The sequence below is a fragment of the Spermophilus citellus genome, assembly GCF_964194105.1.
Source record: "Spermophilus citellus genome assembly, chromosome: 3".
Taxonomy (NCBI): Eukaryota; Metazoa; Chordata; class Mammalia; order Rodentia; family Sciuridae; genus Spermophilus; species Spermophilus citellus.
Genome location: NC_138184.1, coordinates 77,582,081 through 77,602,798, shown reverse-complemented (window position 1 = coordinate 77,602,798; position 20,718 = coordinate 77,582,081). Strand labels below are relative to the sequence as shown.

The window sequence follows — 20,718 nt, the reverse complement described above, 5'->3', positions numbered from 1 at the left end:
AGGAAGAGAATGGAAAAAATACCAGTCATAAAAATATGATTGTTACTACAAGGAACTGTAGCTATTATAGAGAGAAATCTGGGACTATGTCACACTGACACAACAGTGGGAGAAGAGGGGAGGGGGCCGGGTCCGTGGTCTGAGTCCATCTGGTTTCTTCAGGTTCAGCCCCTTTCTCTGGGCACAAAAATCCCAGGTGGCTGCGTGAAACGGAGACCTTCCCCAGACACTAGAGGCCCTGAGGGTCAGGGCCCTGCCTTTAAAGACCAGTCAGCCAGGGGACCGTTTGGGGTTCTTTTGCAGGGTCAGCAACACATGCTGTGATCACTGCCCTGCATACACACTCTGCAGAAATTCTCCCAAAACACTTCCTGAAGGAGGAAGACTCATTTCTCACCACCTTTCCAGAAGCATTCAGAGACCGTCAGACTGTTGGAAGGTCCTAATTATTCCTAGTTCTTTGCTTCCCAAATATAAAAGATGTGCTCCTTTCGGGCTACTAAATTCATAAACCTTGAAATAAACTGCACCAAGACCTGTAAGTTTGTTTTCAATACAACAGTTAAATTTAAATGACAATTTTAAAGTATGGGGTTGGGGATTTGGCCCGTGGCAGAGTGCTTGCCTAGCATGTGCAACGCCCTGGCTAGTCTTCTCTGGAGTTGACACAGGGGAGACGAGAAACCACACATCCTGTTATGAAATACGACTTGTACCTCTTAGTATTGATCCAGAACCTTAAGTTATTTATGAATACTTTACAAGAGTACCGTGAACGGGGCTGTGAGAGAGAGGCTCTTGGATGAGAAAGGCAGGAGAGGGCGTCACACCAGGGTTCTGCACATCCACGCCGGGGAACGCCAGGCCCTTCAATTGTCCTTGACCACACACCTGAGCATGCAGAGCTCAACTCCCGGTGTTGCCTTGAACCCTGAGCAGAGCCAAACACTGTAGAACTGTCTGGCAGCTGCGGGTCAAAGAACTCAGCACCATTCTTCTCTGTGCCTACAGTACCAGCAAAGTTAGTCCCAAGCAATTCTGGGATGTCCGTAGGCCTGAGGGAAGAAAGCAGGCAGGAGACCATCAGATCAGCAGTCCCTGGAAGATGGGAAGTAGCCTCATTTCAATTAGAGCTGGTTTTTACTTACAGCTGAAAGAGCTCTGACCTGAGCCCTTAAAGAAGGCCCTCTAGAAGCTGCCATTCCTGTGCTCTGTGAAACCCTGGTCCTCCTCCCCGATCCCTGCCCACCCCTGCCTCCAAGCCCTTTGCAGATGAGGGCCTGCGCCAACTCTGTCGCGCTCAGTTCTATCTGACCATGAAGCAGACAGTCCTCTTTCTTTGCAGCAGGTGTCCACGGGGGTGCCCCTTAGAGTACCAGAGGCCTGGGTGGCCCCAGGAAAGGCAAGCAGTGCCCTCCCTTAGTCAGCTCCCACAAAGCAGGTGCTGTCCATAGGGGTCACTCAAGTGCAGCAAGAGACAGGAGGGAGGGGAAGAGAGGATCAGCCAGAGGGAAGAGGCCAGCAGGGGGTCTCCTGGTCACCTGGCTACTGAGCAGGTGCAACTTGGCCCCACTGTCTCCTCTCACCAGCTGTGGCCACAGCTCTTTAGACTGTATTTTGTCCCCAAACAGGGTGGACAGGCACACAGCTCCCAGTCCAGACCCTGTCTTTGGGATGCAGCAGCAGGAGCCATAGAAAAATCACCTAGAGGACTTCTGGGCCCAACCAAGGACGGAAAGAGACCATCAGACACTGACCAGTCAGGAGAGAGATCAGGGAGGAGGACCAGGGAAGACCCGGGGACAGGGAGGACAGGGCAAGCACAGGGCTCAGTGGTCCACACCTGGCAGGCTCCTACCTTGGGCCGGTAGCCCTGCTCAGCCATGATCTTCGCCTCCTGCTGCAACAGAGCGTCAGAGAGCTGCTCTGCCTGCCTGGTCTCCGCCTCTTCCTCCTCCGCCTGCTGGTCCTCTTCCCATGCCCGCAGCTGGCGCTCTGCCACCTGGGCACCAAGAACAAAGTCACCGGAGAAAAGGCCCATGGGTGAGAGCCCTGGGAGAGAAAGCCTGTGGTCCTACCCAGGCTGTGGGTCAGAGCTAAGGAACAATGATGGCAAATGCCAGGAAAAGGGAATGGGACTCAGGGGATGGAAAAAGCCATCTGTGTGGGGCTATGGACCTGGTAAAAAAATTCTGGACAGGCTATGTGTGTAGGAGAATGTTCTGGGTTAGACATCAGGTACCAAAGAGAGACCTGTAGTCCAGTAAGCCAGCTGCTTCCAGATGAAGACAGCACAAAGAAACAGGGATGTCACCTGGTCCCCACCAGAGATGAGGGACCTGCAGGAGTGAAGCCCAGCCCACCAGGCTTCTGCTGGAACTCAACAGCCAGAGTGGGCGGGCAACGGACCAAGCCAAGGGTCTGAGATTCTGTCCCATGGATGCAGAACCCGGGCAGGGCCTGCTGCCTCAGGCTCCTGGCAGAGATGCTACTGCCCTCAACGTCAGCCCCACCTGGGCATCCAACTCCTGCTTCCTGGCTGACTTCAGTTCTTCACTCTCCTCTCTCGCTCGGCGGGCCGACTCTCTTGCCTCCTCGAGATTCTGAATGAGTTGCTCCCTGTGTCTGAGGGATTCCTCTTGGGCCCGTCGGTTCTGTTCAATCTTTTCTTGTATCTGTTGTTGCCTCCCCATCAGAACCTATCCTCAGGAGAGGAAGAGGAGGATTTGAATCTCATGACACCTGTCGTCCTACAAGCCCCAGACAGGCTGAGGCTGCCTCAAGACCCAGCCTAATCCTCAGACCCCACCTTAACCCAGATGGAGGACTCAGGCCCAGCCATGGGTCCAGCCAGACCAGTGCTGGCCATGTTTGCCAGGTACAAGGGCATTTCCCACCCTCTCCTCACACCCAGATGCAGGCTCGGTACCAGAGACATCCCAAAGAGTTTGACTAGAGCCCATTCCCCAGACCAGGGAAAGCGAATAGTAACAGGCGTTTTCTGGGCTCTGAAATAAAGAAAGAAGCCACACAGATGACTAGGGACAACCTGGTCAGCCTAAGCTTGGATTCAAATCGACTTCTCCACACAGCAGAAATCAGAGGACTGTTGTGTAGGAGACTGGGCCCCAGAGCAACATCACGTCCCGCCATAGGCCCAGGCCACAGCCGAGAGTCAGTGACCAGGAAGCCACCACACACACACACACACACACACACACACACACACACACACACCAGCTCTACTCTCTGCAAGGACACATGAAGTGGCCACAACCAAGAGGAGAATTTAAATGGAGAAAATCAGAGCCACTAGGGAATATTTAGTACTCATAAATGAAAAATCACCAACTGTGACCCAATTTCCCAGGAATTAAAAATGTGGCATACTGCAGGCACAAGGTGCGACCTTGCATTCTGAACCACTTTCAAGTGTTTTCCTCTGTGGTTTAGCTTTACTCCCAGGACTATCTGTTGGGTCAATGGGAAGGAACTACTAGGCAATTAATGGAAAGTAAGAGAGACCTCTATTTTCTTTATCTAGGTATTGGCATATCCACATCTGTACTGCTCCTGAGGGTGATGACAGCGATGAGGATGATGTGAACACTGATGTCTAGAGGGTCAGCAATTGAGAACCAGGTAGATCCCTTCACCCCAAAAGAGATCCTAAAGTCAATGACTTGAAGAAATCAGATCCCAAATATCCTGGAGGGAGAAGTGGGAGAGTCTCTCAGTATGTCCATGATTGAAGTTCAAACAGAAGCCATCCGCCAAAAAAGAATGGCGGGCTGATGGGACGACTGGATTAAGCATCAGTTCTTTTAAAAGGGCATCCTGGGGCTGGGGCTGGGGCTGGGGCTGAGGGGTAGAGCACTTGCCTAGCATGTTCAAGGCCCTGGGTTCAATTCTCAACACTGCATATAAATTAAAAAATTAAATAAAGGTCCACCAACAATTTAAAAAAAGGGCATCCTTGAGGTGGACAGCAAAGGAACCACAATGGGAAATTCCTTAAAGAAAAATTCATTGACTTAAAAAAAGAAAAATACCTTTGATGCAGGAAGAGTACCCATGATGGGTGTACCTTCCACGCATGCTCTCTGGTGGGTTTCTGGTGACCCACCCAGGGAAAACACCCACAGCAGGGAGAGCTTCCCACAGGTGCTCCACGCAGCATTCCTTATCATGACTCAAAGTTAGAAAGCAACAGAATGTCCACAGAGGGAAAAGGAAAGCCAACCAGGGTGAACCTCGTGACGACGCCATCAACATGACACTTACCAGATGAACTAGTATGTCGAAACTGGAAATCAAGTAGCACAGTATTTACAAAACAATTAAAAAACAAAACAAAAAAATGACCTATGCAGGCAAGACGCCCTGCACAGAAACAGGAGAGTGGAAGGAGCCAAGCGGCCATGGCTGGGAGGTGGGGGCGGGGACGCTCTGCCCCGACTTTTCAATTGTGGTTTTCTATACTTCTGAATTTCTAATAAGCCTCAATGACTTTTACAATGCTTTTTAAAGCCCACTTAAAATAACCAGAGACTATGCCCAGAATGCGTGGCAGGATCATTATACGACAGCCGACTCCAGACACTGCCAGGACCAGTGGCCAGGCGAGCCCCCGCAGCTGGGATTACCTCGGTCATCAGCCTGTCCCGCGCGCTCTGCTCCCGGGCCCACTCTGCTTCTCTCTTCTCCCACATCTCTTTGGCCTCCTCCCTGGGCAAACACAAGCGGACGACATAGGCTTCACACCACGTACAGAAAGCTCTAGTGCTGACCTGCACTGCAGCCATCTAACATGAACAAGACCATCAGGACATGGAGACGGGAGAGCACCACCGTACCCAAGCAAGCCCTGTCACCCTACATCTGGGGTCACAGCTGGCTCACCCTGGTGCAGGCAAATGACTCCCACCCATATCCACGTGGGCAGTGGGAATAGGGTTCCTCTGGGTGGAATGGGCTGGCTGAGAAATAAAAGCTAAGAGAAATAAACAGCGAAAAAAAACACAAAACACAGAAAGTAGTTTCAAAAGAGGGGACAGGGCGGGCAAGCTGACCATGACGGAGCTTCTGGACAAAGATGGAGTCCAAGCCTGCTTTATTTACATCAGGAAACATCAAAGGCCTTCCATAGAATGTTCTTCACCAAAACAGGATGAAGGTGAGCTGTCCAGTTCCTCACGGGATATGCCCATCTCAGTTCTACATGAGGAACTTTCTAGCAGAGCGAAGGAAAAGGTCAAGTGCACTGGGCCATCTATTACTGGGGGAGAACCACAGAAAGTTCCTTCCCTGGCTTCCAAGCCCTGAGAAGGTTGTCATGTATTTCACGGATGGCTTCCCACAAATGACCTCCTCTAGTATCCATGTCCCACACACCTGCAACTCAGCTGGAGGTTAGGATCCAGGAACAGGAGGGCTGTAAAGCACTCAGCACAGTGTCTGGCACCCAGGAAGTGCTCAGTGCACGCTGCATATTATTAAGTTATTTCAATTTACTAGCTTAATTTTTAGGCTTCAAAGCCAGGTGTGGTAGTACACACCTATAGCCTGAGCTACTTGGGCTGAGATAAGAGGATTGCTTGAGCCCTGTAGTTTGAAGCAACACAGCACGGCCTCATCTCAAAAAGAGGTGGGTGTGTACATACACGTACGTATGTATGAGTATATGACACAGGTATGATGTTTGACGTATATCACATATGATGCATTATATATACATACGCACATACAAGTATCAGGCCCATTTTTATAGACTCAAGAAGCATTCAACATTTCCATAATCTATAACAATTTCCTTTCAGATTTCTAAGATTTAAAATGAACACATCATTACTTTAAATCCTAATAATTTCAGGGAAACATGCCCACAAGGGAAAGGCCAAATTAACAGGGACTAATGCTTCAAAGAAGAAAGTGGAGGCAGGCACAATGGCACGCACACACCTGTGATCCCAGCAGTTCAGGAGGCAGAGGCAGGAGGACTGCAAGTTGGAGGCCAGCCCGGGCAATTTAACAAGCCCACCTCAAAATAAAAAGGGGCTGGGACTGGTTCTGCGGTAGCGTACTTGCCTGGCACATGTGAAGCACTGGGTTCAATTCTCAGCACCACATATAAATTAAATAAAGGCCTATTAACAATCTAAATAAATAAATAAATAGAAAGTAAGAAAGGCTGGGAGTGTAGCTCAGTGGTAGAGCACCCCTGGGTTTAATACACACACACACACACACATACACACACACACCAAAGGTGGCCCTTTGATGATCTAATGGATATTTTTTTCAAGGTCCTAGAGCAGGAAGCAGGAACATAAGCCCAGGCAGCTGCCACCTCTCACCTCAACAGCATCTGCAGCTCTGCCTCCCGCGTCCTCTCGAGCTGCAGCTGCTCCTCGATGACCTGCTTCATCCAGGCCACGTCAGCCAGGGCCTGCTCCCGCCTGGCCAGGTGCATGCGCTGGGCCTCGTCCTCCTTCTCCAGGAGGGCCTGCAGGATGCGCCTGTCTGCCTCCTAGAGGAAGCAGGTGCAGCAGTGGGCACCTGGCCAGAGCCCAGGTGCAGCCCCCTGAGCTCCGCTCCCACAGGGACGTGTCCCCTCCCCCACCCCTTCCCCACAAGCTGCCGGTAGCAGAGGGAGTCTCCACATTCCCAAGAGAAGGGAAGATGCTGGACTGTTTCCAGAAGACATCACGGTAACCAGGAGGGGCGGTTCAGACAGTGTGGTGCCCTGGTCCAGCCGTGCAATAGGCCATCCCCTGCCCAGGGGCACCGGGTCATTCTCGGGTCTTCTCTCTCACACTGAAGCTGCAGGGAGCAGTGTATGCATTTTTTTGCACATCTGTCACTGCAGTTCATGTTCGCAGAAGTGGAATTGCTGCCTAAAAGCAGAGTCCCCTCTCCACCACCTTGTGCCACCACAAGCCCTTGGACATAGGGACAGCACAGCTTTTTAGAACATAATTTGGCAGCAATTCCACTTTTAAGAATATCGAGTATAGTGACACAAACGCCAAGGCTGTGCACGCACCGGTCCTGCAGGTCCAACGCAGGAGGGAAGAGCCAGAGGCGGCCCATGCCCCGCACGGGGGCAGCATGCACAGGAGTGACTCTGAGTCCCAACAAGCTGCCCCAACAGAGAAGGCCGGGAGGGTGTGGAACGCTGGGCCGACCCTTGCTCATAGGGGGCTCGGTAAAGAACCTAAAAGGAACCACTGAGCAGCTACAATAAAAAAGCCACGCTCAGTCTAAATATGTGGCTCTTTTTAAAGTTATGTATGTACTACTGAGTATGCTAAAGAATGCAACCTCAGTCGTATTCAAAAACAGCCAAAGAAAAAAGCACCCAACTCTTTATAGGTATGTGTATCTAGACAAACAGGCACCAAATGGCCATCCCGGGAGAGGGGCAGCACAGGAGGAATCTGTGTTGTTTAGGTTTTCTTTTGTTGTTGTTGTTTTAAACAATAGTTTCACTGAAATATAATTTTTGTGGGGTTTTTTGGTATTGAGAATTGACCAGGCACGCTTTACCACTGGGCCACATCCTCAGCACTTTTTAACTTTCCATTTTGAGACAGGATCTCATTAAGTTGTTGAGGCCGGCCTCACACTTGTGATTCTCCTACCTCAGCCTGCTGAGCAGCTGGGATTACAGGTATGTGCCACCAAGCCCAGTCCTGGAAATATAATTTGATGTTTTGATACATACGTACATGTTAAATAATTACTACAACCGAGCTATTAACACACATAACCTCACAGTTACCTTTTCCTGTGGTGAGAACACTACTTTCTTGACAAATATTTTTTTTCTGGGTGGTGCTAAGAACTGAACATTGGATCTCATGCACGTCAAACCTATGCCCTAACTCTGCGCTGCACCCTCAGATTTCAAATCACAGCAGCAGTATTCTGAGCTATAATCCCCAAACTGTTCATTAGATTCATTCTGTCACTAGAGCCAGGCATGCTGGCATATGCCCCTAATGCTCCTAATCTCCTAATCCTAAAGAGGCTGAGGCAGGAGGATCACATTTGAAACCAGACTGGGAAAGACCCTGTCTCAAAAAAATAAAAAGGACTGGGGCTGTCGCTCAGTGGCAGAGCACCGCTGGGTTCACTCCCCAGTATTGCAGGGAAAAAAAAAAAAAACTAAACAAAACAGGAAGTACATATCCTTTGACCAACATCTCCCCATTCCCCACCCCTCATTTTATTTTAAATTCTTAAGAGAATGCAAGTGTCTACTGAGCAGTGGAAGATATTTTTCAAAAAAGGGTGGAAAAATGCCAAGACATCCACTCAGACTCACCAGTTCCTGTTTGATCTGCTGGGTGCGCCGGTTGAGCTGTGCATTGTACTGATGTCTCAAAAAACGCCTATAAATGACAAACCGTGGGCTGCCTTCAGTACTTTGCAAACAATAGAATGGGGAAGAGACAACTGCTCACTCAGGCGACATCCTCTAGTGGATGGAGAGGATGGGTTCCAGGGACCCCAGTGTGAGTCTCTGGATGTAAGAGGCTGCCTGCCTGGACCAGAGCAGGGTTCCCCACACGCACCCCAACTCTGCCTTCCGCCGGAAGGCTGCCATCTGCCTCCTCTCTTCCTCCAGCCTCTCCAGTTCCCACCGTTGCTTCAGAAGATTCTCCTGCTCCTTCTTCAGTTTGGTTGCCTGCAGTTTTAAGGGTAAAGCCAATGAGATCATGGCAAGCAAATTTTCCGCAATTTCTCCTCTCCATTTTTGGCAGGAACTACACAGCATGGCCTGCCCCCATGGCTCACAATCCCCTCCACCTCTGGGGTTCAGCCCCTTTCTCAGCTTAACTTGTCCACTGGTTCCATCTCTACTGAGTCACTTCCTGCAAGGGTCTTTTCTGGCCCCTTGAACTTCCTGTGCTGTCCACACTTACTGTACCTTAACAGCTGCTTCCCCACCTAACCAGCAACCACGTGAGGCCAGGGGTGAGGACCTTGCGCAGGCTCTACTCTCACATCCGGAATTTGTGGTGGGCACAAAATATCCAGGCATTAAAACATTCAGGCAAGGAAAAGGAAGAGGACAGAAGGTCAAAGGAGATGGGGCCTCCCTACATGTGAAGGGGAAGATCCAGCCCCCTCAGAATTCTCAGCACAATATCCTCAAAAGACAGGCTCCGAGACCCCCAAGACCCAAGACCAGCTACCAGCAGAAGGCCGTGTGCTACCTCATCCAACTAAGTCATGTCTGCTTAGCACACGAGAAACCCACATTCTAAGACTCCCAGAGTCTGCTACTGCATCTAGGAGAACAGGTATTATCTCTGGTTGGCTAATGTTCTAGAATCTAGGCACACGACCTCAGGGCACGGAGGACCTGGATGGGAGTACATGGGAAGGGAGCACCGTCTGCGGCTGCACTGCCCGGATTCGCCCCGCCCAGCCACCTGAGGACCTGTGTCCTAGGCCCGTTTCTCACTCACCTCCATCTCCTTCAGCTTCAGCTCCTCCATCTGCCGACACAGCGCCTCCGCCTGCAGCTTATCCTCCAGGTGCCTCCGCTCCTCCTCGGCTCTCAGCCGCTCCATTGCTTCCCTCCGAGCTATTTCGTATTCATTTTCATAGCGTCTGTTCTCTTGCTCTTTGGTGGCTTCCTCCTGCAAGAAGCCACATTAACCTGATGGCCAACACTTGTGACATGTAGCCCCCTGGGTCTTTATAATATGAATTTTATCAAAACAAACTCCAGCAACAATAAATGCCCTTAAAGACACATGTGCCACCTTCCACCCATTGGCCCTGATCACCCGGCCTGCACCTCGTCACTAAGTCAATAATATAAAACAGGAAGAAAATCCAGAGACAAAGACACTCTCAACCACCACACACGTGGCTATTTCCAGAGTCACATACTACACCTGTTTTTTTTCTTCTTTCTGTGTTTCCCAAGAGTTTATCACATGCTTCTTGTGAAGGTCCAACTCAATCTGAGGATAAGAGGGGGACAATATTAATTTCCTCGTTGGCTTATGTGACACATACTACTGCTGGGAACAGTTTTTGGTACCTTCCATGCCACCCACTGGAACATGATCATGACTTCTGTCTATGAGGCCTGAGTGGCTTGGTAAGGGCGTGTGGGGGGCTCTGACATAGGCTGAAAGCTGGTCAATTAGAAAACCAAGGACCAGGTGCTTCTAAACCAAACTCCAGCATTGAAACAAAGTAACAGAAACTCTTTGTCAGTGGGGCAGAGAAGGAAGCAAGCCACAAACACTGAGTAGATATACAAAAGCCACCTCTGGCTGGCCTCAAGTGCCAGGCCCCCAGGCTCTGAGAGACAGCTGGATGGGGCAGACCCTGGGAGCCCACCATGAGCTTGGTCCCCAAAACTTCTTCTGCAAAGTAATAACTGTGAAAACAGGTGCTCCCTCTATCAAATGATGCAACAAGCAGGTCCAACAAGTCAGTAAGAGAGATGGGCTTAGAGAATCTTCTGGATTAGAAAAGGAATGTGTCACTCTGTCCAAAACCTTTCATTTGGAAATTATTAAAGTTTAAATTCTCCCACCAACACTGTGAACACTGTGATGAACTGAATGTTGTCAATAACTTTTCTGAGTACATGACTTCACCCACTAAGCTGACAGACGGCATGAAGAGGGGTCCTCCCACAGGTTAATGTTAACCACATGACACTCAAAAACACTTAGAAACTCCATCCCTTAGCAACCAGCAACTCATAAGTGTGACTACAAATGAAGTAATAGTGCCAAATGTGCTCAAAACCATTAAGTTGACATAAACAAATATCACTCATCACTGGGATCAACTTCCTTCACCCAGTCTCTGCTGAATGATGCCACCAAGCCAAGATGCCACCCTTTCTCCCTGTCACCAGGTCCTGCAGATTCATCCACCTGTCTCCTGTCATCCCAGTTCAGGCTTTCAGCATCCCCCAGCTGGGCTATGCAGCAGCCCCTTCAACACCCTCCTCTGGCCTGCCTCAACCACCTCCTCTGGCCCTGGTAAAGCACTCTGGGTATCCCCAGGGCCTCCAGGGGACTGTCGGGGACTGTCTGACTCTGTCTGCCTCACCAGCCTCATCTCCTGGAGGCTCCCACTTCTAATATGATATCCCAGCCTCTTGCAGCCCTTGGACTTACTCTGTTCTCAGAACTCAGGCCTGATTCTCACCGTCACCTCTACTAGAAGGTTCTTCTCTCACACTGATACGGTCGAGTTAGGACCCCTCCACCATACTAACTCCTCTAGGATGCCTCCTCAACCCCTGAACAGGGGGCTCCCACCACCACCTGCCCAGTTCCCTGTAGCCTGCACTGAACAAGCTGTTCACTGGCTCCCCCACTGGCCAGCAAGCTCCTTAAGGGCAAGGACCACACCCCAAGCAGCAGACCATGCAGCAGTGTTGAATAAACACGTATTAAAACAACCAAATGAACTGCTGATGTGCACCAGGTTTCCAACCCGGTACGCTCTTCAGGAGCTGGAGATTCCCTCCCATTTCAACCCAGAACAAGACGCATGGTAAAAAAAAATTTTTAAATCTGGCTTCATAATTTTATCTACTCAGGTAAATCGGTGGATTACCTCTCGGAGTTTCGGGTTGTTCTTTTTCCAGTGTTCATACAAAAGTTGTTCAGCAATCTGAAAACACAAAAGGGGAAGTCTGATGTCGCTTTTCCAATCCACTCATATTCTGAATGATACACAATGGAAGTCAGCTCAGGCCCAAGCTGTCCTCCTGCTTATGAGATGTCACCGCACCCATCATTCAAATCCACCCGACCTGCACCTACAGCACTGGGAGCCAGGCATCCAAGCAGAATGGATGGCTGTGACAAGTGACGCTTGCGGTGGTGATGAAGGGGGCCAAAATCTAATGCCACAGATGGGTTCTTTCTAGGGGGTCCCAAATACACAGCAGGCTATGAGCAGACTGGGGCTCACCATTCCACAACTGCTTTGGAAGTTAAAATACAGCAGTCCCAGACCTTTGTGGAACCACAGAACTGGAATTAGGAAAGAGGAATCAGCTGTCATCTTTTAAGGGGCCAAAGAGAGGAATGCTCCCTGCACAAGAATGGAGGGGGCACTCTTCCAGGCTGGCTCTGGAGGTAACCGGCATCTCATCAGACCAGAGCTCCCAGGAGTGAATGACCCCATGTCACTACACTGACAGGTGGGGATGCTCCTACTCCTCCACAGCCTCCTAAGAGCTATGACAGTTACCAGTTTCCTCTGTTCTTCTTGGGCAGATTTCAGATTCCCATGCCGCTCCCGGATTCTTTGTTCCCGCAAGTTCATGCTCAGCCTCAGCTCTTCCAGTTCCCTGACCACCAGGTCCTGTTCCTCCAGCATAAGCTGCCGGAGTCTGTCTCGACGCGCTTCCAGACTCTTCCTCTTCTCCTCCTTCATCTTCTCTCGCTGGTAGGCATGCATGCTGGGTAAGAAGAGGCCCATGAAACATCAATCGTGCTACAGCCCCAGGTGGCATGCTCTACTCCACCATGTGGGAGGAGAGACTGAGGCACACACAACAATGACACAGGAAGGTGCTCTAAGCCAAGGTGAAGAGAGCAGGTCACAGAACAAGATGCATATTGGAAAGTCTCGTTTTTGCAAAAAGAAAACATAATGGACGTATATACACACGTGACAGTAGTAATAGCTAATTTTTTGAGCAATTATTATGTGCCAGGTAATATACACATGGGAGTTTTTACATTATTTATCACTTGAGTCCTTATAAAGTAGGTTTGGTTTGGGCTTCACTTTAATCATAATCAGCCAGGTGTGGAGGAGCACACTTCTAATCCTAGCCAAGTTTGAGGCCAGCCTGGGCAACTTAGTAAGACCCTGTCTCAAAATAACTAAATAAAATAACTGATGAGGAAACTGAGGCTTATTCATGCAACAATGACACAGCCAGGCTTTTCAAGGTCTGACTCTAAATCTTGGGCTTTACCTCCATGTTTTTACGATTATTCTATAAAATGGGCTGTATCTGTGTATCTACTTAAACACAAAAAGAGAAAAATATGGAAGGATATGTACCAGACTGATGACTATGCTTCTCTCTGGGATATGGGTAGAATTCCAGATTCTACCATATGTCCACTTCTGTATCATTTTATCTTTTCCAGTGCAAATGCATTACCTCAATGCTGATTTTTTTTCCCAATTTCCAGCTTAAAAAATATACCACATGGGTCATCCATGCTGTCGGGCAAATCTCAAGAAAACATGCCATCAAACCACACTCCCCTGGCCCTTAAGGTCACATCCCCTGACCAATAAGTGCCACCCCTCACCTCCATCTACTGCACCGTTACCTCCGCAGGTAGGAAGCTTTGGAGCTCCATTCTGCCTGTTTGGAGGTATAGATGTCAGACTTCTGGAAATAATGGCTGTTCTGTTCCCACTGCTGCCTAAGCTGGGCTTCTTGTTCTCTCTGTCGCTGCCGAGTTGCCTGCTGATCCAGAAGCCTTCGGCTGCACCAGTAGGAGGGCAGCGTGGGGAGCGCCATCTATGGGGAACAGCAATGGCAGGAGAATGAGCCAACTGCACAGGCTGGGTCCACTGCCACAGACTGCTTATTGGTTCCAACAATGCCTTAGCTCTGGTAGAGCCCAGGAAGAGCTAAGCCTGGGTGTAGCACCCCGGGCTACTATGTGGGACCCTGAAGAAACAGATGCATGGAGAAAATCAAGCTGCCTGGCAACAATGCTGGAGCCTTGAAAGCAAAAGGTAGTCTCTGGTCGCCATTCCTCCTGAGCCAAGAGCTGCCTCCCGTGCAGAGGGTGTGCAGAGCTTGAACGAGAACGTCTGGGGAGCATCGTCCTCCAGGTGCTAGGGACACATAATCTTCATCCGTGGGTTAAATGTGGCCTGCTGCTACCCACGTATGTCCTGTCCTGAGACGGGGGCAGGTCTAACGCACTCTGTCCTCGGTCCTGTAAAGCCGCCGTGGAGAAGCCTTTGCACCGAGTCAGCAGCTTCAGACTCCAGGCCCCCAGGCCGGGCGGTTTCCCTTAACAAACCACATCCCCCTCTCAGCTTCCAACACCCACATCTAACAAAAGCAGTTACAAAGTGTCACACCCAGCGCACCAGCAGCAGAGAGAGGACCGACCCCCAGGCGCCAGGGGCTCGCGTCGCGATTCCCCGCCCGGGTTCCTGCCCGCGCGGCGCCGCCTGCGGAGGGTCCTGCGGGACCCGGCCTACAGCGGGCTCCCCCGGACCAGCCCAGCCTCCCGACTCACGTTCTCTTGTGCCCCAAAGTTTCCGAAGAGTCACCCGGCCCGAGCTCCCACATGCCCCGACCAGGCCGGGCCAGTTCCGAGGGTTCCCCTTCCAGCCCGCGCCGCAGCAATGCCGGCCGTTTTCCGGCTTGTTGCCTGGGTAACGTTCTGGGCAACGGAACGCCACAAGGGCCAAGCCACCTCCGCGCGATCTTGGAGGCGCGAAGAAAAAAAAAGACTGCGTTCTTTTTCTTCTGACGCCCCCTTGTGGTGGGCGGGAGATCAGCAACAAACCTCGTTAGTCCACACGAAACCCAGCGTGGTGGTAACATGGGTGGGATGAAGGTGAAGAGGAGCGTGCGGAAATCAAGGCTAGACAATAGAAGAGGAGAATATGGCAGCGGTCCTCAAAGTCAGGTATGGTGGTGCACGCTAGGGCATCTCCCAGTGGCCAGAGAGGCTGAGGCAGGAGGATCACAAGTTCAAGGCCAGCCTCAGCAGTTAGGTAGACTCCCTTGTCTCAAAAAATACAGAGGGTTAGGGGTGTAGGGCAGTGGTAGAGCAGCCCTGGATTCAATCCCCAGTGCTGAAAAATAGTAAGGTTGACAGGGGCCCCTAAACATGGCTGCACAGGGGGAGCTTCTAAAAATCCACTTGCCTTTTTTTAAAAATCCAAATGCCCAGACCAAACTCCAAGCGAATCAGGCTTTCTGAGAGTGTCAGTATTGTTCCCAGTTCCCCAGGGGTATTCAGTGTGCAGCTGGGATGAAGAACTGCCAACCTAAAAGTTACAAGTTACTGGTAACTTTCCATGGTAGTCTTAGACTGGATCAGGAGCTTTCGTTCTAGTTCGTTCTACTCATATGTTTCCTATGTTTTATAACTCACATGAGTTATTTTAGGTAGCAGCTATTCCATTAAAAACAATAGAAAGTGGGGCTGGGGGGTGTAGCTCATGTTCAAGCTCATGTTCAACTCACACCTTGCTACTTGCATGGTCCTGGACAGGTCTCGTCCTCTCTGTCCTCAGTTTCCTTGTCTCTGGAATAGCGTTAACAATTGTGCTGCTTTGTGGGTGGCTCTTGGGAGAGTAAATAAAGATGGAGCACTCACAGGGTCAGACCTACGGGCCCACAATCAGGAGCCCCCATCCCACCTCCCTTTAGTTATAAGGTTTCCTCAGGAGCTGACCTGCTCTGTGCTCGAGACTCTCCAAGGTGGCCCTGATCCTTGGCCAAGCTCACAGCCATTCTCACCTGTTGTATCCCCAGTGCACGAGGTAGACAGCTGCCCACTCTGATCAGTGCAGCAAGGAACACAATGTGTGTCTGTTGCCAGGCCCCAGGGAGCAGGGTAGGGACTTCCTGTGAATGGGGTCCGGGGAGACCTTGCTTTGCATCCTGATTTTGTGTCTCTGGGCCTGTTTCCTCATCCACACAGTTGCCTACAGGACAGGAAAAGCTCCCCCAAGGGAGACTCAAGGGCCCTGGGCTCAACTGGCCTACCAGGGGGCGGCCATTCCCAAGCAGCCTGAGCCTAAAGGCCCCAGGTCATGGCCTCTGGGCCTCTTCTGCTGGCTGGCCATCCTCCCTGACCACCCCACACAGCCAGTCCAACTTTTTAGCCTCAAGATTATACTGATGAAGCCTGAAGCTCATATATCTTTACAAGTACCTTTTCCTTCGTTCCTCGCACACATACTGTGAAACATTTTATTGTACCCATTTTAGCCTCAACTGAGCCTCAGAGAGGTGCCATTACTTGTCTGGGAAACCGCAGCTGCAAGGTCGTCGCTGAGTCAGGATTTGAACCCAGCTCCTCTGGTTCCAGAGCCTGGGCCCTCTCCATTACCATGTCCCTTCTGTATCCCCAATGTGTGGTGCATGATGGGAAATAAACATGTGTCAAGAATGGAAAAGTGAGTAGGTCCCCGTCTTTGCACTCTTTCCCCCGCCCTTCTCGAAAATAAAAAAGGAAATGTGATGAAAGCAAGAAAAAAGAACAGGAACGAGCATATCTTGAAGACCTACTAGGTGCAGGATGCTTTTAGACACATTACCTTGTTTAAGCCTCCCTTCTACATGGGAGGCAGGGGTTCCTGCTCCCCTGCTATAGATGAGAACACTGAGGCACTGAGAGGTGAAGCAGCTCTCTTCAGATCACACAGCACAGACCAAGAAAGCCAAGACTAATACCCAATCGGCGAAGCTTATGACCCCCCTCTTCGGTCTGTTTTCCCAGGAGTTTCAGGAGTTTGTGTCCTGCAACCTGCAACTCTTCAAACTTCAACTTGAAACTCTTTTAAGAGGCCTGCAAATGTGGACCAGCTGGGTGCCATCTAAAGAGGTCAGCAATGTTCGATATTTCATGACCGGCCAATGACTACGGCCCTTAGACAGCTGCAGGAAGCTGCTCTTGGACTTGTGTGCCTGATCGTCAGCAAGGGAGGAGAAAACCAGGGAAGGAGGTAATGACATGAAAGTGGCCCTCCATCAGCTGAAATGTGACAGCTCGGGAGGCCACACAACAGCCTCACTTAATTAGCAGGTGGCATTGCCAAGATGTGTTTATCTACAGTGGGTTTTCTCAGCATTTCAACATCCACCACCCAGCTTAACTCTTTGGGCTCTGCCCTCCCAGAAAACCGAGAGACAGACGCAACTGGGCTCAAAGATTGGCCATTGGGCTGCTGGCTTTGTGTTTTGATGATGACAATATTAACCAGAATCACGTCCTGATTCCAATAAGTGTAAATATCCTAGAAAAAAAAGTATAAGATGGCACTTGCTGAAAAGAGTGGCTAGGCACAGCAGCAGGAGTAGGGGTGATTTTCATTTTTATTTCTCTGTGGGTTTTTAACTTTACAATGCTCACTGTTACTTGTGTAATTATTTTTTTTAAGAATGAAAAGATTGGTAAGCTGGGTGTGGTGGCACAGCCTGTGATTCCAGCTGCTCAGGAAGCTGAAGCAGGAGGATCACAAGTTCAAGGCCAGCCTGGGCAACTTAATGAGATCAAGGAGTTGGCAGAGCTGCTGCATCCTTTGCTGAGGGATCCAAGAGAAAAGAGCCCCCCACCTTTCCGGACTCCTCGGTGGCTCGGGGTGTGGCTGCTTCATCCTCAAAGGTAGAAAGGAAAGTACCCCCTGGCTCTTCTTCAGTGGTAGGGCCACTTTGAACACTGTGGGAACGCTGCTGTGCTTTCAAGATCCACGTACCCACTGGGATCATCCTGGTTTCCCTCCTCAGGTCAAGGACTTCGACCTTTGTCACATCTGCACAGTCCCTTTGGCCATGTAAGGTGGACAGCTTTTGAAGTCACTTATTCCAGCTTCATCGTGGGTCACTTGGGGTCAATGTCTCTCTGATGTAGTTCACCACCGGAATGCTGTTCACCACCCCTGCAGGAGGGTACCTTCTCACCCATCCACATGTGCCTGGCACACGCTCCCCGCAGCAGACAAGGCTCCCAGCCCACAGCACTCAACCCCTCCCCACTCCAGCGTGCAGGAAAGCCCGGTGATCTTCAGGTGTGTGCCCAGCACTACCCAGGTGACGCCTCAACCGGAAATCGGATGAGCTCACCAGAATTTGTTCTAACAGGCTGGCTTCTGTCTGCATAGGAGGAGGGCCACACATGGAATTCCATTCCAGAACCTTCTGTTCAGAGCTTACATGTAACCCCACCTGCCTCCATCTGCTGAAATCTATTTACTGGATAAAATGGCTGATATCATCTACCATTTCTTGATATTCCTATTCTTTTCTGAGGCCAGCTTTATGGGAAGAAAAGAGTCTCTGATGGGCTCCAAATTGTTTCCCAGCACTGAACTTCAGTTTCCTCATCTGTAAAATGGGGATGACAATATTCATTCATTAACAGCTGCTGCAACTCAGGGCCGGGCACAGGAGCTGCACTGGGTCCTGACAGCTGTTGGCATGACAGCTGCCTCTAGACTGGCAGTTTTCTGCATGGTGCTTGCCTCAGGCTGAGGATTTGGTTTCCCATCTGCTAAAGAAAGGAGCCTCGAAGTCATTGGTTATTTGCTTATCCCTGTTGCTTAGCTAATAGCACTCCCACGAATCCTCCTGCCCTAGCTGCACCCCAGTCAGTGGGGCATCTGCCCTTCTCTACGCCGTTCAAGTTCAATCGGGATCTGTCTGAACCAGCTCTAGCGGACCCAGGGCCCCTTGTGAGTGACAGGGATGGGCGTGAGCTTGGAGTGCATTTCTACTCAGTGATATCAGAGGGGACATCTGCTGAAGGGCTGGCTGCACTGGGTGTTGTCACATCTGCAGGAGACCTGTGGTCCTGCCACACAGCTGCCACTTCACCAGGAGGAAGTCATGCAGCATAGTAGCTTTTTTTCAGAGCAGAGAGAGGAGAAAATCCCATGCTTGGAGTGATGTCAGGGTTGGCCCACCCCAGAGGCCCTCACTCCAGAGCTTGGGATTCCTTTTTATGTGCTAAGATAAAGGATCATATTGCTTAATCTTGGGGATGCGGTGCTGGGGATTGAACCCAGGGTCGTTTATCCCCAGCCTTTTGTATTTTTTATTTTGAGACAGAGTCTCACTAAGATGCCGAGGCTTGCCTTGAAATTGCAATCCTCCTGCCTCAAGCTCCCCAGTGGCTAGGATGACAGGTGTGTGCCACCGTGTCCTACACCTGTTTAAATCATTTTTGAATCACCAGGAAGCATTCCCACTGGTAAACTTTTCTAGAACAGCAGTACTCAAAGTGTAATATTTTTTTATGGTTTCTCTTGGCTAAAAACAACAACAACAACAACAACAAAATTCACCTTTAACCAGTTTTAAGTGTACAACTCAGGTGACATTCACAATGTCATGGAGTCCTCTCAAAGTGTAATTCTTTTTTTTTTTTTTTTTTTTGATACTGGGGATTGAACTCAGGGGCACTTAACCATTGAGTTGCATCTCCAGCCCTTTTTTGTATTTTATTTGGAGGCAGGGTCTCGCTAAGTTGCTTAGGGCCTCACCAAGTTGCTGAGGCTGGCTTTGAACTGGAGATCCCCTGCCTCAGCCTCTCAAGTGGCTGGGATGACAGGCATGTGCCATCGCACCCAGCTTCAGAGTGTAATTCTTGAGTGACATATACCACATCATCAAGGGGAACTGCAGTGTGGATTCTTATTTTTTTTCTCTCTCTCTCTTAAGAACAATACACTTAATACATTCGCAGGATTCCAAATGAAAAACATGTATCACTTATGCTACACGTTTTCAATCTTCCTTGGACAACACACACACACACAAAAAAAACAACATGGTACTCAACCTGAGTGTTTTCACAAGAAGAATGTGAAATCTCATTTTCCCACAAAGACAGGTTTTAAAAAATACAAGCAACATTAAACAACGGTGGCACCGGCTGACTTCCTTCAGTCTCTTTTCAGTCCCACAGGACACCGACACCACCCACAGCTGCACAGGGACCCTCCCCTTCCACGTATTTCCCTCATCTCACATTTCAACAAAAAAATTAAATATTTAAAGGTGTGTCACTGAATGAAAACTACTACAACATGCTTTTTTTAAAAAAAAAAAGTCAATTTACTTGTTGAAAACTGAAAGAGGGGACTAAGATTAGGTGACAGATAAAGGGCACTGGGAAACACTTCACCCTTGTCCCATTTGCTTCGTTCTGGTTGTAGAACATCGGATTGTGCCCCAAAGAACTAATGACGCCAAGAAATCCCAAACGTTAATTATAAAGAAAGACTATGCTAATGTTCAGGAACAGCTACAATAATGTGGACGAATATTTAAGTTATAAAGTTGAATTTAAAAAAGTAGGATACAAAACTGTACAGACCTGTAAGGGGCTGAAAGGAAATACATAGTTGAAAAGCTCTCCCGGAGGATTATTATTTTTTAAATATTTATGTTTTAGGTGTAGATGGACACAACACAATGCCTTTATTTTTATGTGGTGCTGAGGATCGAACCTGGGTCCTGACCGTGCTAGGCAAGCGCTCCACTGCTGAGCCACAATCCCAGCCGAGGATTATTTTTTTAAAACCTATTAATTGCCAAGAAGTCAGTCTGAACTAAGTTTTGAATTGAGTGGAGACTGGAGGAAGGCGGCTGGTCTCAAAGTGGAGAAAAACTGTCCCTGCCTCAAGGACATCGCGGTCACATCCCCCAACTACAATGTATCCCTTAAAAGCAGACACTGGTGCCAGGGCCATGGTGGTGCACTCCTGTCATCCCAGCAGCTCAGGAGGCTGAGGCAGGAGAGATCGCAAGTTTAAAGCCAGCTTCAGCAATGGCGAGGTGCTAAGCAAATCAGTGAGACCCTGTCTCTAAATAAAAACACAAACTAGGGCTGGGGATGTGGCTCAGTGGTGCAGTGTCCCTGAGCTCTATCCCCAAGAACAACAAAAACCACCAGGTACTGCCACTTTCTTAAAATTAAAAGACATGTTGCAATT

At 49.7% G+C, this 20,718-nt stretch overlaps 1 protein-coding gene across 2 annotated transcripts; it reads right to left on the bottom strand.

The window, feature by feature from the left end:
• Nucleotides 1-346: 346 nt before the first annotated feature.
• TCHP (trichoplein keratin filament binding) lies at nt 347-14,416 on the bottom strand. Of its 2 annotated transcripts, XM_081285033.1 has the most exons (13): nt 14,283-14,416; nt 13,353-13,546; nt 12,250-12,460; nt 11,608-11,664; nt 9,915-9,983; nt 9,480-9,653; nt 8,580-8,692; nt 8,330-8,396; nt 6,357-6,529; nt 4,647-4,728; nt 2,514-2,699; nt 1,859-2,002; nt 347-1,055 (listed from the first exon to the last, which is right to left on the bottom strand). In XM_081285033.1, the coding sequence occupies exons 2-13, from the start codon at nt 13,544-13,546 to the stop codon at nt 1,023-1,025; spliced, it is 1,503 nt and encodes a 500-aa protein (XP_081141159.1). In that variant the 5' UTR covers nt 14,283-14,416; the 3' UTR covers nt 347-1,022. The 2 variants fall into 2 exon arrangements, with proteins under 2 accessions (XP_081141159.1, XP_081141160.1); XM_081285034.1 differs by lacking the exon at nt 14,283-14,416 and having other exon boundaries at nt 13,332-13,467.
• Nucleotides 14,417-20,718: the final 6,302 nt, after the last annotated feature.

Bases quoted from the DNA above. Each gene is read 5' to 3' on its own strand.
- TCHP (XM_081285033.1), bottom strand. From the start codon at position 13,546: ATGGCGCTCCCCACGCTGCCCTCCTACTGGTGCAGCCGAAGGCTTCTG. The intron at 11,665-12,249 runs GTAACTGTCATA...TTGTGTTTTCAG, and splicing joins AAGAAGAACAGAGGAAACTG to ATTGCTGAACAACTTTTGTA. The intron at 9,654-9,914 runs GTGTAGTATGTG...GGCTTCTTGCAG, and splicing joins AGAAAGAAGAAAAAAAACAG to GAGGAAGCCACCAAAGAGCA.